This window comes from Lucilia cuprina, chromosome 4 (genome assembly GCF_022045245.1).
Source record: "Lucilia cuprina isolate Lc7/37 chromosome 4, ASM2204524v1, whole genome shotgun sequence".
NCBI lineage: Eukaryota > Metazoa > Arthropoda > Insecta > Diptera > Calliphoridae > Lucilia > Lucilia cuprina.
In genome coordinates this window covers 73,332,403-73,349,217 of record NC_060952.1, presented here as the reverse complement: position 1 = coordinate 73,349,217, position 16,815 = coordinate 73,332,403, and the positions used below count along the sequence as shown (strand labels likewise).

Below are 16,815 nucleotides of genomic sequence, written 5' to 3'. Positions count from 1 at the left end.
TAATAACAACAACAACGAAAAAAATTAAAAAAAAAACACAATTTTATACAAAGAATGACACCAGACCAGATCAGGCAACGTAAACGTCACATTCATTTAAAAAAAAAGACACAATAAAACAATAACAAAGCAGAAGATTCACAGGGAAGACGAGGTAAAGACGTGTTACTTGTAGAGTGAATGAGCGAGTGACTGACTAAGTATATACAATTCATAAATGCAATCAGTTTATTCCTGCAACTTGATTTCGTTACAAGAGAACAACTTACAACAACAAAAAGCATTGAAAAATAAACAACTAAGATATTGTAGCAACATGTACATCATCATATACATGCAACCAAAAATATCATTATAACCACTGCTTCTGCTTACAGCTAGCTGATGGCAACAAAGAAAACCAACAGACATTCTCAACTCATCTTCTCAAAACAAACTAAGAAACCAACAAGCAACCAACAACATGTTGTCTTGTTGCTGGCTGGCTGCTGTTGTTGATCAACACAAGACATTCAGTACGAATTTAGCAAGTGATCAAAGTCAATTTGGTTTGGTTCCCTAAGTGTTGTGGCAAAATCTTTTTCATTCTACTTTATGGCTAAAAAAAATTTAAGCGCCATAAAAAAAGAATTCTTAAAATAAAACAACAATTCCTTTAAATATAATTTTTATACATATATGATTTATTTAAAAATTAAGAAAATTTAAAAAAAAATCACGGTTTGATAATAAAGTGACTTTTGAAAAAAAAAAAAAATAAAATAAAAAATATTTTGAGGTGTTAAAAATAAAAATTATTTAATCATTTGAACGGACATTGAACTTGTGATTTGATGAATTAAAATATGAAATTTTCGAATTTTCCCACAAATAAATTTTATTCACTTTCAAATATTTTCTTGCCATAGTGAAAAGTGATGTTAAGGCTCAGTTTGTGAAAGGTGGAAATTTGTATGATTGATAAGTGTTTTTCAACAGAAAAAAATATATTAATAAAAAATCTATTAAAAATTTACACAAAGAAAATATTCTTATAATAATTATAACAAAAGCAATTGTTATAAAAAGTGTGCAAATTATAAAAAGAAAATAATAAAGTTCATGTAGAAGGTTAAAAAATTATAAAAAAGTTAAAAAAATTTAGAAAAATGACTAAAATAAAGTTTAATAAATTTAAGGATGCTGCACTTAAGCATAAATCCTTCAACAAAAATTATGGATATAAATCGCCCAAGGAATTAACAAAGGTAAATTATTTGAATTTTTTATAAAAGGAAAACAATTTTTTAATGATTTCGAGGTGATAATTGTGAAACTCTATAAATATTACAATATCAGTTTTTACACAGGATTGCTGTAACCATGTTTTAAGATTACCAGATTATGGTTAAAATTATGATTACAGTCTAAATATAGTATGGTTATTGTAACAATTTTAAAATATCATATTATGATTTAATACTTTTTAAATATTTCATCATAATAATTTTTTTTATTTTTTATAATATTGCTATATTATGATTCAATAACAGAATATGTTTTCGTTGTTATCATTGTTTAGTTGTGCAAACAAAATTATGCTTCAGTCAGTTATACTCAAATTTATAATTCACATTAACATGTTGTCAGTAACTAAAATATTGTTTAAATCTAATTAAAATAACAATAATACTGAGTATAGTATAGTTGTAGTAAACATGTCGAACCATGTTTTTTCTATGCGTGTGGATATAAATGTTTAAGGTTTCTAGCTGTAATTATCCATATTGTTAGGCCCCCTATTGTAAGACCCACCCACCTTATAAAAGTCCGTCCATTTCCCCCTTAAGGTTTACATACATGTCAAAGTTCTTTGCGAAGATAAAAGTATTTCTAACTTTAATAGTTTCTGAGATAAACGAATTTTTATATTTAAAATAATATGGAAGGTATAATCTATCCCCCTATCGCTAGACCATCCATTTTATACCCAAATGTTCACAGGAATGTTAAAGTTTTTATACAAAATTTATGTATTCTAATTACAATAGAAGCCAAGATAAAGTAATTTTTAATTTTTTTTAATATGGAAGTGCCACGCCCCTTATTTGTACTAAAAATGTTTTGGGGAATAAAACCAGTAAAGATATATATCACTAGTTTTGACTTTAAACCATTAAGACTGTATGAATATAGTATAATTATATGATTTTCGGAAATGTACCTTTTTATGGGGATTTCGATCAATTGTGGAACGAAATATGGAAAATTTAAAAGAGAGATTTATTTATTTGAACAAATAATTTCGTCAGTAATATTATGAAAGCTATTGAGATTTCAGGAGATAGACGGAGAGACAGTGTTATAAAAGGAATGATAAATATCCTTTGTACATCACACGAATATGTTGGGGGTCACCTTTGAAAGTCTATTTTCTAAGCTCTTGTCATTGCAATCACTTACAGTGCCGTTCTGTTTTTAATTATGCTCCTTCTCTTAGTAATTTTCATAGGAGAAACGTACAAATCAAATATAAAGCCGTTCTAAGGACTGTATCGGTGTGCTTGTGAATGACTTCAGAACATCATCTATATGAGGTAACGGATGTTCAATCAATCAAGGAACACATCTCTTTGTTGGCAGAAGTCATTCCAAACATCACACAGTTGTAAGTTACCACGAAGCATGTCAGGAAGGACCTTCGGAAGGACAATAAAAAAACATACGTTGGGAGAAGTCATTCCAACTTTAACATCACACAGTTGGGAGCTACCACTATGCATTTCATGAAGGACCTGCGGAAGGACGATAAAAAACATACGTACACAGAGAAAACAGATTCGTTGTGATAACCGAATTTGTTTCCAATCAAATTCAGTCGGTTCTAATAACTATCCCAAAATTCGATTGTAATTAATGTATAATTCGGTTAGTATTACTGAATATATGGTGTACACAAAAATTTTTAATTATTATTCGGTAATCTGGATTGAAATTATTGGTATTAGCAACTGAAATATTATTTATAGAAAACAATTTGTGAATTATGTGTATTTGAAAATATATTTATTTTGTGTAAAGTATTTACAATAAAATATAAATATGTATAAACTTACAAAACGTATAAATATAAAATAACTTCTCCCCTTTTGCTTTGAGATTTTCATGGTAATAAACAGGGATTTTGCTTTTGATTCTGCTCAACATTTTCAAAGGAACACTATCTTTCCACGCCTTTCCGCTGCTGTAAAATTATTAAAAATTATAGAAAAATAACACAAAATAGATTATAAGATATAAAATACACCAAACATTACCTTTTGTATCCAAATTTCTGCATTAATTTATCCTCAAATGTAATTAGTTTTTTTATATTATAAATTCGTTTTATTTTATTTATTTTTGTATAAGTACGTCAACTATAATTACCAATTAATCGGTTGTGAACATCGAATTTGGTTCCTTTAACCGTAATTAAATTTTAAATAATTACTTCAATTGATAATTGGTTGCAGTGCTCAATATTTTTTACTTTCTACTGTTTTTCGGTTGTAGCGACTAATATTGATGTTCTTACGTTTTAATCCTAAATAAAAGTCGGCTACATTTACTGAATTGCCAAATGAATTTAATAACCGATACAATTCAGTTCAAATTATTGATTTAGAAATTGTTAAAACCACAATTCGATTAGTATTATTGTTTTTTAATACTGAATATAGAAAATTAGTAAAGTATACAGTTTTTCAATAACAGCGATACAATTTTAATTAGTTTAACTACATATTTATCATGGTAACCGATTTCCCATCGATCTGTTTTCTGTGTGTAGTTACAAGATCTATTGGATCTAATTTCTTATGCGGTCACTTTGAAGTGCATTCATAAGAATTGATTTGGTACAACTGAGATTGGAATAAAACTATAGACAATAGCAGACTTAGGGGTTAACGAATATACAAAGTAATTCATTACATGGTCAATGTATAATTGGAAATTACTTTGCTTGTTATTGTAATTGCAGTTTTTAAAATTAAATTAGTTAAAAAGTGTAACTGACCAATTGGTTATTCATCAAGTATTTGTAATTTAAGTTTACCAAATGAAATTATATGGAATTGTAATTGAGGTATTATTAATTACAAATTTAATGTAATTATTAGGAAAAATTATAATGTAAAATGTAGTTATTGTAATGTGAAATTCTTATATTACAATTACACATAATTGCAGTTGTCAAAACTTCAATTACATAATAAGAGTATTTGTATATGGAAAACATAAATTACAATTGCAAACAATAATAATTGGTATACCTTGAATTACAATTAATTCAAGTGTAGTATTACAACACCCCCCCCCCTCTCAAACATTCCAAATACACATAAATTTCTTTTTTTTTACCAGACCCCTGTTTGTTGTTGTAATCCAATCTCTAGCTAAAATAAACTGAAATATCTATTCTCATACAATTGCAATAATAGAATTTACCTAAAAATGTTTTAATAAAAAGTTATGTTCTTACTTAATAATGCAACACACATTCAGCTGGAACACAATTTTTATTAACTTTTCACCAACAAAACTGTCCACTTTAAAGGTAAAAACACATAAATCTACTCCCAGTGTTTTTTTTAGCTAACAATCAGATAGAAAACGATAGAAAAAATCCCATTAATTAAAATTATCATTAAACATTTATTTAAAAAGTGATATAAAATTTATTAACGCAATTTTGTTAATGCCACAACTTGCATTCTAATGTAGAATTTTTTAGTTTAAATTATTTTTATTTTTTCAAAATTTATTTAAACTATTAAAAATGTGTGTATTATTTATTTAATTGTTGTTGATATTAATTTCTAACACTCTGCAGGGGGTGACATAATCATTTCAGTTCAACACATGTTGAAATGTTTACTGGGTCACGCCCTTGTCGGCAGTGTTAGTAATAGGATTGTTAGTGGAAAAAATTGCACAAATTTATGTTTAATATTAATTAATTTAGTTTTTTAAATGCAATTGATTTTCATTAACTTGGTTTTTATGAAATTTCTATCAACTTAATCTTATTTGTTAATCCAGAATTAAAATTAAACTCAGTTTTCCAAGAATTCAAACCAACCCAAACAACATTTTGACGACTCCATAAATATTATGACTAACTGCAAAAATGTCCAAATGATTAGCTACTCTACCATTCGTAGCCACTGGGTAATTGTGACATTGGATTAAAATTTATGTTTCATTGTTTTTTTATTTAATTATTTATTATTGAGTCCAAGTCCATGTGATGTATATGTATTGCATTTAGATTTAATTCCTTTTTATTGTCCATCATTAGTTATTTGTTGTTTTTTTTTTTTTTTTTTTTTTTTTTTTTTTGTTTATGGTTTAGGATTCTTGTTTGATTTTTATTTTGTTGAATTATTTATATTGTGTTAATTGTTCACGCTTTTGTTTTTTATGTCATCTAATGTTGTTGGTTTGGTAGCCGTTATCCGAGGGTTGGGTGCAATTAATTTTCTAGCATTTTTAAGGAATCGTAAAATATAAAACCATAAAATTCTGGGACCATTGTTAAATTCTACGAAAGTTTATATAAATCTTTACAACATATTTAACTGTAATTGACGGCACTGGGATGTACCCGAGCCACGGACAAATATCAATTGAAAATAGATCTACTATATAGTGCAGTGTCTGACTGGCCAAGGCTACAGTACGGAGGGAAATGTTCAATGATATCTTCTTCGTGTTCGTTGTAACAACTGCTACAGTAGTCGTCATATGGAAGTGCCAGCGCACTTTGTGTCTTTGCCTTAATCCAACTGTTATTGATTAAGGTCCTGCAAGTTAGTTAATAAGCAAGTTAGTTAGCTAGTAACTAGATAGATAGATAGATAGATAGATAGATAGATAGATAGATAGATAGATAGATAGATAGGTAGATAGATAGATAGATAGACAGACAGACAGACAGACAGACAGACAGACAGACAGACAGATAGATAGATAGATAGATAGATAGATAGATAGATAGATAAATAGATAGATAGATAGATAGATAGATAGATAGATAGATAGATAGATAGATAGATAGATAGATAGATAGATAGATAGATAGATAGATAGATAGATAGATAGATAGATAGATAGATATATAGACAGATAGATAGATAGATAGATAGATAGATAGATAGATAGATAGATAGATAGATAGATAGATAGATAGATAGATAGATAGATAGATAGATAGATAGATAGGTAGATAGATAGATAGATAGATAGATAGATAGATAGATAGATAGATAGATAGATAGATAGACATATTGATTGATAGATAGATAGATAGATAGATAGATAGATAGATAGATAGATAGATAGATAGATAGATAGATAGATAGATAGATAGATAGATAGATAGATAGATAGATAGATAGATAGATAGATAGATAAATAAATAAATAAATAGATAGTTAGTTAGTTACGTTTGGTTCTATCAGTCCTATTGGCCGTTAATTTACTTGAAAATGGTTCACAATGCTTCAACAATAACCACTACCCTTTCGAAGGACACATTTTTATCCAGCAATGCTATTTTACAGGCTCATATATCTATTTCTATTCTATCTTCCTATTCCCAGTAAAATATTTCCAAATTTTGGTAATAAGTATTGTAGGTTATGTTGTTATTTCGTATTACTTGGTAATGAGTTGTCGTTATCAATAAAATAAATTAGTTTTTTTTGAATAGAATTTATAGTCAATTCTCTATAGCGTGTGTCCAATGAGGAATTAGTGTTTCTAACCGTAGTTGACTTTGGTAGCTTTTGCACAAAATGTTAAGATTTACATTTGTGTGAAAACCATTCCAGATAGAATGATAAAACTACTTTTTAATGGGGCATTGAGTAAGAGAATAGACTAGAAAACATGAAAAAATAACTCTAAAACCAGTTATTATTCGGGAAAAGTCGGGTAAGCAGATTTGTAACCAGTTATTTTTGTTCATCGTCAAACAAAAATAAGTACTTATGCAAAAAGTAAGTAAATAAGTACTTATGCAAAAAGCGAAAAAGTACCAAAAAGTTCCTTTTATGGCCTCTAACTTAAACCAGACTCCACATACTTAATTTCATGTTTCTAGCCAATAATAACACACTAATGCTGCTCTCGCACTGCTACTCTTGCTCTGCTGCTCTCGCTCTGCCTTGCTTTTATAAACAGAGTACAATAACAAAATTTAACGTATGATTATGTATTTTGTTTTTGTTTTTTGCAATTTCTGTTTAAGCATTAATAAAAAATCTCAGTTTTAGATGAAATTTTAAGAGGTTGTCTCGGATTTTTGCTCATATCTCCGTTATTTATGGACCGATTTTGCTGATTTTAAATAGCGATCTTCCCGAAAGCATGTCTAACAGAATTATTGAAGATTTGGATCTCGCCGATATCTGGGGTCCTCTAAAACTGATTTCAACAAACATACAGACAGACAGACGGACCCCGCTATCTATAAGGATCCAGAATATATATACTTTATAGGGTCGGAAAATTATATTATAGGAATTACAAACGGAATGACAAACTTATATATACCCTTCTCACGAAGGTGAAGGGTATTATAAGCTTCTGTAATTCCTCTAAAAATCTATTTTTCTTACATGACGATCATTTTAGCTCAGACGTAGCTCAAATATAATTCGATATTTACACTATATACTTCTCATAAGTGTCTGAACACATAGATAGATAGATAGATAGATAGATAGATAGATAGATAGATAGATAGATAGATAGATAGATAGATAGATAGATAGATAGATAGATAAATAAATAAATAAATAGATAGTTAGTTAGTTACGTTTGGTTCTATCAGTCCTATTGGCCGTTAATTTACTTGAAAATGGTTCACAATGCTTCAACAATAACCACTACCCTTTCGAAGGACACATTTTTATCCAGCAATGCTATTTTACAGGCTCATATATCTATTTCTATTCTATCTTCCTATTCCCAGTAAAATATTTCCAAATTTTGGTAATAAGTATTGTAGGTTATGTTGTTATTTCGTATTACTTGGTAATGAGTTGTCGTTATCAATAAAATAAATTAGTTTTTTTTGAATAGAATTTATAGTCAATTCTCTATAGCGTGTGTCCAATGAGGAATTAGTGTTTCTAACCGTAGTTGACTTTGGTAGCTTTTGCACAAAATGTTAAGATTTACATTTGTGTGAAAACCATTCCAGATAGAATGATAAAACTACTTTTTAATGGGGCATTGAGTAAGAGAATAGACTAGAAAACATGAAAAAATAACTCTAAAACCAGTTATTATTCGGGAAAAGTCGGGTAAGCAGATTTGTAACCAGTTATTTTTTGTTCATCGTCAAACAAAAATAAGTACTTATGCAAAAAGTAAGTAAATAAGTACTTATGCAAAAAGCGAAAAAGTACCAAAAAGTTCCCTTTTATGGCCTCTAACTTAAACCAGACTCCACATACTTAATTTCATGTTTCTAGCCAATAATAACACACTAATGCTGCTCTCGCACTGCTACTCTTGCTCTGCTGCTCTCGCTCTGCCTTGCTTTTATAAACAGAGTACAATAACAAAATTTAACGTATGATTATGTATTTTGTTTTTGTTTTTTGCAATTTCTGTTTAAGCATTAATAAAAAATCTCAGTTTTAGATGAAATTTTAAGAGGTTGTCTCGGATTTTTGCTCATATCTCCGTTATTTATGGACCGATTTTGCTGATTTTAAATAGCGATCTTCCCGAAAGCATGTCTAACAGAATTATTGAAGATTTGGATCTCGCCGATATCTGGGGTCCTCTAAAAACTGATTTCAACAAACATACAGACAGACAGACGGACCCCGCTATCTATAAGGATCCAGAATATATATACTTTATAGGGTCGGAAAATTATATTATAGGAATTACAAACGGAATGACAAACTTATATATACCCTTCTCACGAAGGTGAAGGGTATTATAAGCTTCTGTAATTCCTCTAAAAATCTATTTTTCTTACATGACGATCATTTTAGCTCAGACGTAGCTCCAAATATAATTCGATATTTACACTATATACTTCTCATAAGTGTCTGAACACTAAAACTGCATGATTTTCTCTTGTATTTTAGACAACCCTCGTACTTGAGTTTCTTTGCTCATTTCAACACTTTTAAATTATTTACTAAAACACATTGGACAATAAATGTATCTATAAATGTTTTCATCCAACAGCTAATACCACATGTGGGTTGACCATAAGTCAAATAAAATAGAAAAATTCCTTAAGTATCTAATTCTAATTTATAGATAATTTCAGTTCATATATTTTTCGTCATCATATCTCCGCCTTATTTTCAGCTCTTCAATTGTCTATCCATCTGCTAAAGTGTGTTCGGTGGTCTATGTTCAAAATTCTCTGAATGTCATTTAGCGAATAATTTTTTAACAATTATATGCTTAATCAAAAATTTTTAAATAAAATATTTCTACCAATTTGCATGTAGAATTATATATTTTAGTGATTTATTTTTTTATGGCGAATTAAAACACTTCTATGAATTAAAAAACGAAAAAAAATGAATTTATAAACAAATAAAAACCATAAAATGATAAATTACTTTTAATAGAATTTCTGTCACTTAAAGAGATTAAATTCTTGTAGTTGCTGCTTAACAATTTGGTGATCGTGTTGGTTATGGAATAGAATTTCAAATTTATAAACATAAATATTCATTTTAAGTAGTTTATTTAGTTGGAGGCGGGTCAGTGGCTAAAAATGCAGTTATTCTTGTCTAATTTATCTTTTTAATTAATAGCTTAGATTAATGCGATATTTAGACAATTTCTTAGAAATTTTATGTTTTCTTTGATTATTTAAATTGTTATTAATTTCCATAAATTATTAAGAAAAAGTGTTAGTATTAAGATTAATAATACATATTCATGAATGTTTATTAAATTTATTGATTCCTTTCAATTATAATGACAGCTTAACAGGCCAGATCGTGCCTGTTTTAACCCGGGTCAAACTTCAAGAATATTAATAAGAGAATATAGAATATGTAATAGACTATAGACTATAGGCTCGACTAGAGTAGACTATAGACCAGACTATATAGTCTAATAGAATAGACTATAGACTAGACTGTAGACTACATTATAGGCTAGTTTTTAAATTAGACCATAAACTAGACTATAGACTAGATATACTATAGACTAGACTAGACTTTAGACTAGACTATAGACTAGACTATAAACTAGACTATAGACTAGACTATTGACTAGAATATAGACTAGACTATAGACTAGACTATAGACTAGACTAAAGACTAGACTATAGACTAGACTATGGACTAGACTATAGACTAGACTATAGACTAGACTATAGACTAGACTATAGACTAGACTATAGACTAGACTATAGACTAGACTATAGACTAGACTATAGACTAGACTATATACTAGAATATAGACTGGACAATAAACTAGACTACATTATAGTCTATACCATAGCCTAGAATATATACTAGACTAGATTATAGGCTAGACTATAGGTTGGACTATAGATTTTGCTATATGAACTACTTATCAAAATTTTTCATTCCTGGCAGGACTTAACCGTTTGGTTGTAATTTCATTTCAATTTCAGTTTTTGTCTTAATTCTTCAATTTATTATGTAATTTGTTACTAATTAATAGATTTCACACGCAGCTGCATTTTGCGGTTAAATACCAAAAATTGCAAAATTATTAAAATGGAAAAAATTCCACTATTTAAAAAAAAATTTTGTACTTTTTCAATTTCAATATAAATAAATGATAATTTTTTAAAATTTATTTGTTTATAAAGTCGTTTAAATAATATTTTAAATAAATTTATGAAAAAAATACATTTAAAAACATTAACTACACCCAGTGAAACTTTCAAATTCAAATGCTAATTTTTTGCCAAAACTGCAGTTTCTAATACATAATTTATGGGAATATTTAAACAATTCCAATTGCAAATACACACACGCCTCTCTTAGGGGGTTATTTATTGTTTATAATTTTATTTTCTCAAATTTTTTGCAACTACTCGTGTTTTAAACATTTTAAGGAATTAGAAAAAAATTGAGAAAAATTATATACAAAATATCGCACACAAATGATTCTTTTAGTGAGTAGAATAAAAAAAAGAGAACCAAATGTTCGGAATATTTGATTTAACTGAACGCACGTTCTAAACAAATTTAGAAAACTAAGGAATCTATTTTAGTACACACGGCTAGCAACTCTTAGCGAAAGAACAAAAAAAAAATGATCGAGTGAAATAAATGAACTCAGTAGTCAGCCAGCCGGCCCTCACTTCTGAGATTTTGTTTTTCTGGGGGGTTTTTGTTAAAATTTGCCAACAAATGTTTAAAGGAGCAAAACACTAGCATTTAGTCGTCATCATATTATTGACTTAAGAAAAATTGAAAAATTTATAGCTCTCTCTAGTCTTCGGGAAAGGAGAAAAATATATTAAATACGCAAAAAGTCGACTTTTTGAATACCCTACTAATATAATGGTTTCGTCTTCTTCTTGTTCAAAGAAAATATTAAACAATTTTTTTTTCCTTTTTTCAGTCTTTGATTTCAATCAGATATCTTTCATTCCCAAGATATCTGATATCTTCAACAATACATTCCTTAGATTCCCCTAGTTCTAATTATAATCTCGAACTATCTTACACTGAGAATATTTCTCCTTTATTTTGGCACAAAATTGATGTTGTAGGTTAGTTCAGGTTAAGAAGGGTAATGCGCCAAAGAAGTGCAACTTCACTCGCAGACAACTAAGGTCTAATGCAATTTCAATTAAAGAAAGTTAAGAATCAGGAGTAAAAAACAATAAAGAAGAACTTAAAGAGAATTCAAACACACGGAAGCCTAAGGAAATCAATTAGATTTCAGAATGTAAATGGATTTACGCCCATTATTTTAACTTGGTAACAACTTAAGTTGGGATCTTATCTCGCCGGCTTATTTTATGATTTATCTATATTCTCACAAAAGTGCATATTACCTTAATGAATGACCGCATCTTGTGTTGTTGCAATCCTTCTAACTCTAGTCTACAAGCACTATAAACTGGTTATGTCATTTCACTCCTATTATGTTCCTTGGATCTATTTGACATGGGGTCCAACCAGAGACCCACAAAATCTGTTATTACGGATGCCAACAGGACTATGTCCCTACTGAACAGTTGGTTGAGGTTTCTTCGGGATCAACGTAGTGGCTGTGGTGAAGTCTATATTTAGTTTCCGATGATAACAGACACCCCATAGAGAAGTGACTGTGAGACTTCGCCTTATTCGACAGTGGTCATCCCATCTGAGTGGTTGTAAATGGAAGTGATGTTTTTGCATCTCATAAGTTAAGCAAGGGGACAGCAATGATCAGAGAATATATAGCTCAAGTACTTGAGCAAAGTGCACGTACGCGGAACCGGAAATTCCATATAAATTGCCACCGGCGTGTAAAAAGCACAATGGGGCGGTGGTGCGTTGTTACAGAAACTCACCTAGTGTTTAAATTCATTAATTCTTTAACTAAAGTATAATAAAAATAATTAGAATAGAGTTATCTGTCGTTAAAAAGAAGAAAATTGTGATAAGTAATCGAAGATGAGGCTAATTTAGGAGACTTGGAAATTTGAGAGTGTAAATCTGCAGGTGTTCGTTATGAATCATATCTTCTACCTATTAAAGTCTCAGGGCGAAATAGGTAGAGGATATTTTAAATTAGTGACAGATGATGTAGTTTTTCAATATCATCGCATAACCTGCAGAGTGTTATCCCACATATTGCCTAAATCCCTACGAATACAAAGCAGCCTTATCATTTCTGTCAGAGTCATAATACTATATTTATATAGTACTATTAGTCACGTCGGAGCTTTTGAATCAAGTCTTGACCATTAGCTCTTATTTATTGTTTATCCATTCCACTATTCTAGGACCAAATGATCATGCTGAGGAATCAACGGAAATTAACCTTATTACAGAGTCCTGAGAGCATATTGTGTATGCAAGAAAGCACCAAGGGACATGTTAAAGTTGGTAATAGAATAGTGTAGAGTACAACTACTACATCCAATTTCAAGTCAATTGCAGTATAGAATTTTATACCAAAGTAATCTCTTTAAACAATTGAAATGAACTGAGTAGAATAATAGATTAAAATGCTTAAATAAAATGTTTTCTGTTCTTAACAAACCGGCGTCTGAAACACCTTTTGGCACCTCTATTAGCCGGTTGTTTAGAAGAACTAAATAAAAAAAAACAAATGAGAAACTACAAACGAAAAAAAATTTAACCGAAAGAACCCCATGAGGAGGTACAAGGTACACAAAACACCACGCAACACTCAACACTTTTTTGCTTTAATAGAGGGGGTATATAGGGGGACAAATTTCAAATTCAATTTTATTTATTTTGTTTAAATAAAAGGCATTTTTTGCCTGCTCGTTGATCTAAACAAATCGGGAGATTATTATGCTCCCCCAAAATAACATATATATATATGAAATGAAAAAAAATTAACTCAATTGAAAACAAATTCAGCCAAAGAATTTCGCAAACATTTTGTCGATCAGTCTTATTTCGATTATCGCTCTAGCTCGGCGGCAGCGACATACAAACGGTTCGCATACAAATTTCAATAAATAAAAATTTTAACGGGTGTTTAGTATTTGAAAAAAAAATTTTAATTTTTCAAATTATTTTGAAAATAAATTTCAATATTATATTTTTTGCCGTACACAGATTGTAACGTCGTCTGCCGTTTGTTTGAAAACAAATTTTGTAAAAACAAAAATTTTTGTCGTTTTTTTTTGTTGTCGCTTAAGGCGGAAGTGTGTCATTTAGAAATTTGTTACATGAATTATTTGTTACACAAATAATAATAATATATTAAACGAATATTTTTGTTAAAACAAAAATATAATTAAATAACTATTTAAATACATTAAATAATAATTTTTAAATACTAAGAAAAATTATTTGCCTAAAAAAATATTAAAAAAATAAATTGCATAATTAATGCACGTTTATCAAAAATGTATAGGAAATTCTATAAATTAAAAAGGAAAATATTTATAAAAAAAAATAAAAACTACATATTAAATAAATTTTAACACTTAAAACAAAAGGTTGTGTTTTTATACTCAATAAAACTTTTAAAAATAATTAATAAAAATTCAATAAGCCCTAAATTTATAAAAAAGTGCAAAACTTAAAAAAAAAAAAAAACATTTCTAAAGTTCTAAAAAGTATTCTATTGGAATTTTTGTGTTTTAAAATTTATTGATTTTTATCTAAACGAAATAAGAGCATTTTAAGGTGGGTTGTATTATTTAAGTTTTTGTGTTTATTTGTTGTTGCTTTTATTAAGTGTAAATATTTAAAATGTTTAGAATTATGAGAATTTTTTGTTTCTGCTTTCTTTATAAATCTTTGTTAAAAGTCTTGCTGACAGTAGAAATCATTCAGCACTTTTCATTTAAATACTTGGCGGTAGATAAGAAAAATATGTGAAATTAAAAGGGAAATTATTGTTGGGAAAAGTAGAAACGCTTGTTGTTGAGTTTAAAGAATTCGCCAACTAAATGCTGCATTTTAAACAACAAAAAAACTTCAAAGTAATTTACAAAAAAAGTATACATAAGATTTAAAAAAACATTGAATGAAAGTGATATTAATTACAACATATTGGATTTATCCCTCTGTGTATAAGGTGGAAAAATTATATTGCCAAATAGAGTGTAAACTCTCAAATATAATCGGGACTATAGCCTCGACTATAGTTTAGAATACCAACTTCACTAAAGTTTAGTCTAAACCATAGTCTGACTGTAGTCCATAGTCCTGACTATAGCCTATAGTCCTGACTGTTGTCTGATGTCCTGACTATAGTTCATAGTCTTGACTATAAACCCGACAATAATCTATCATCTTGACTGAAGTTTACAGCCCTAATAATAGTTTTAGAACTGACTAAAGTCTATTGCACCAACTTTAGTATTTAGTAACCTACTATATTCTCCAGTTCTAGCTCAGTTCTAGTACAGTTCTAGTTCAGTTCTAGTTCAGTTTTAGTTCTATCCTAGTTCAATTTTAGTTCTGTTCTAGTTCTGTCTAGTTTAGTTCCAGTTCAGTTCTAGTCCTTTTCTAGTTCTGTTCTAGTTCTGTTCTAGTTCTGTTCTAGTTCTGTTCTAGTTCTGTTCTAGTTCTGTTCTAGTTCTGTTCTAGTTCTGTTCTAGTTCTGTTCTAGTTCTGTTCTAGTTCTGTTCTAGTTCTGTTCTAGTTCTGTTCTAGTTCTGTTCTAGTTCTGTTCTAGTTCTGTTCTAGTTGTGTTCTAGTTCTGTTCTAGTTCTGTTCTAGTTCTGTTCTAGTTCTGCTCTAGTTATGTTCTAGTTCTGGTTTAATTATGTTCTAGTTCTGTTCCAGTTCTCTTCTAGTTCCATATTAGGAAGTTTCAGAGAGAGAGAGGAACAATTGTTTTTTTTCAATTTAACATTTTGCTGGGTTATAGAATCATATGAAATGCTCATTACTTATTCCCAGCAGACACTTTAACAAGCCATCAAAAAATTGTTAATAAATTGGTTGTTGTAGTCGTTAAGATTCATACAACAAAATGAATTAAATTAAAAATTCAATTGCAATGTTAAATATGCAAACACAAAATTTTATTATTATTTTATAGATTTCCAAATAACAACCTATTTGGTAAAAACAATAAAAAAATATTATTATTAATACTTTTATTTGACAAGGTGTGTCAAATTTTATGGCAGAGAAGGCGCCTCTTAATAATTTAATATTAATACATTTTACTATTATACATATTTAAAAATTAAATATTATTACAAAAATTAAAATAATTGTAAATTAAATTAATAAAAATAACACTTCCCTTAATAATACTTTGCTTTATTTTATATGTTTTATCTTTTTTTGTTTTTGGTTTTATATTTTGTCCATATTGTCATAATAAATTAATAATTCATTAAGTCTTCCTTAAAGTTTAATGACCACTACATCCATCACCATCTCAATCACCATGACCACAATCAATAATTTTTTTTATCATTTGAATTTTTTGTTGTGGGTTTCAGTTTCGTGAAGCATATTTTATAAGACGGTTGATTCTTGTGAACGTTCGATTGGTTTTTGGTTTCTTTAACTAAAAGGAAAAAAAGTTATATTGAAATTAATCAATTTCATTTTTGGCAGTCATGCAGTCGTATTTTTCGTAATTTATTTGATTTAAACATTTTTCTCTCTATAAATTGTGTCAATTATCAACAAAATTAATTATCAACCAAAAAACATAAGAATTTGCAATCGGCAAATTGAGTGAAAAATCCACATAAAATAAAGTGTGTTTTAAAGACCATTAAATATTTTATGGTTTATATGTGCAAAAAGGCTATAATTATCAAATTTTCAAATTAAGGTGAATGCAGCCAAAATAAAATTGCAAGAATAACGATATGATGTTGTGTGTTTAATAAAATCATTAATAAGTATGCAAGTATATGCAACAGTGTGTGGTAAAAGTGTGTGTTAATAAATGAATCATGTTATAACCATGTGGTTTAAACCGAAAAAATATTGCAGTGAACAGCAAAACATGAAGCTTCAAAATGAAGAACTTTTCGTCAGCAATACCTTATTATTTATTCAGGTAAACTTGTCGTTAAAAACGGTTATAGCAAATATTGAATTCTAGTTCTAGATCGGTTCTAGTTCAGTTCCAGTTAAGTACTAGTTC

At 28.7% G+C, this 16,815-nt stretch overlaps 1 protein-coding gene across 4 annotated transcripts in view; it reads left to right on the top strand.

The window, feature by feature from the left end:
• The window catches only part of LOC111675441 (A disintegrin and metalloproteinase with thrombospondin motifs 9), a 143,758-nt gene that overhangs the window by 60,526 nt on the left and 66,417 nt on the right, over window positions 1-16,815 (top strand). The window contains exons 1-2 of one of the 4 annotated variants that reach the window (XM_046950457.1): window positions 2-318; window positions 378-1,247. The exons of the other annotated variants lie outside the window; for them this stretch is intronic. Of the exons in view, the coding sequence (XP_046806413.1) occupies window positions 1,149-1,247 (99 nt within the window). The 5' untranslated portion in view covers window positions 2-318; window positions 378-1,148. Of the gene's footprint in view, window position 1; window positions 319-377; window positions 1,248-16,815 lie in introns of those variants that run through there. 4 annotated transcript variants of the gene reach the window in all.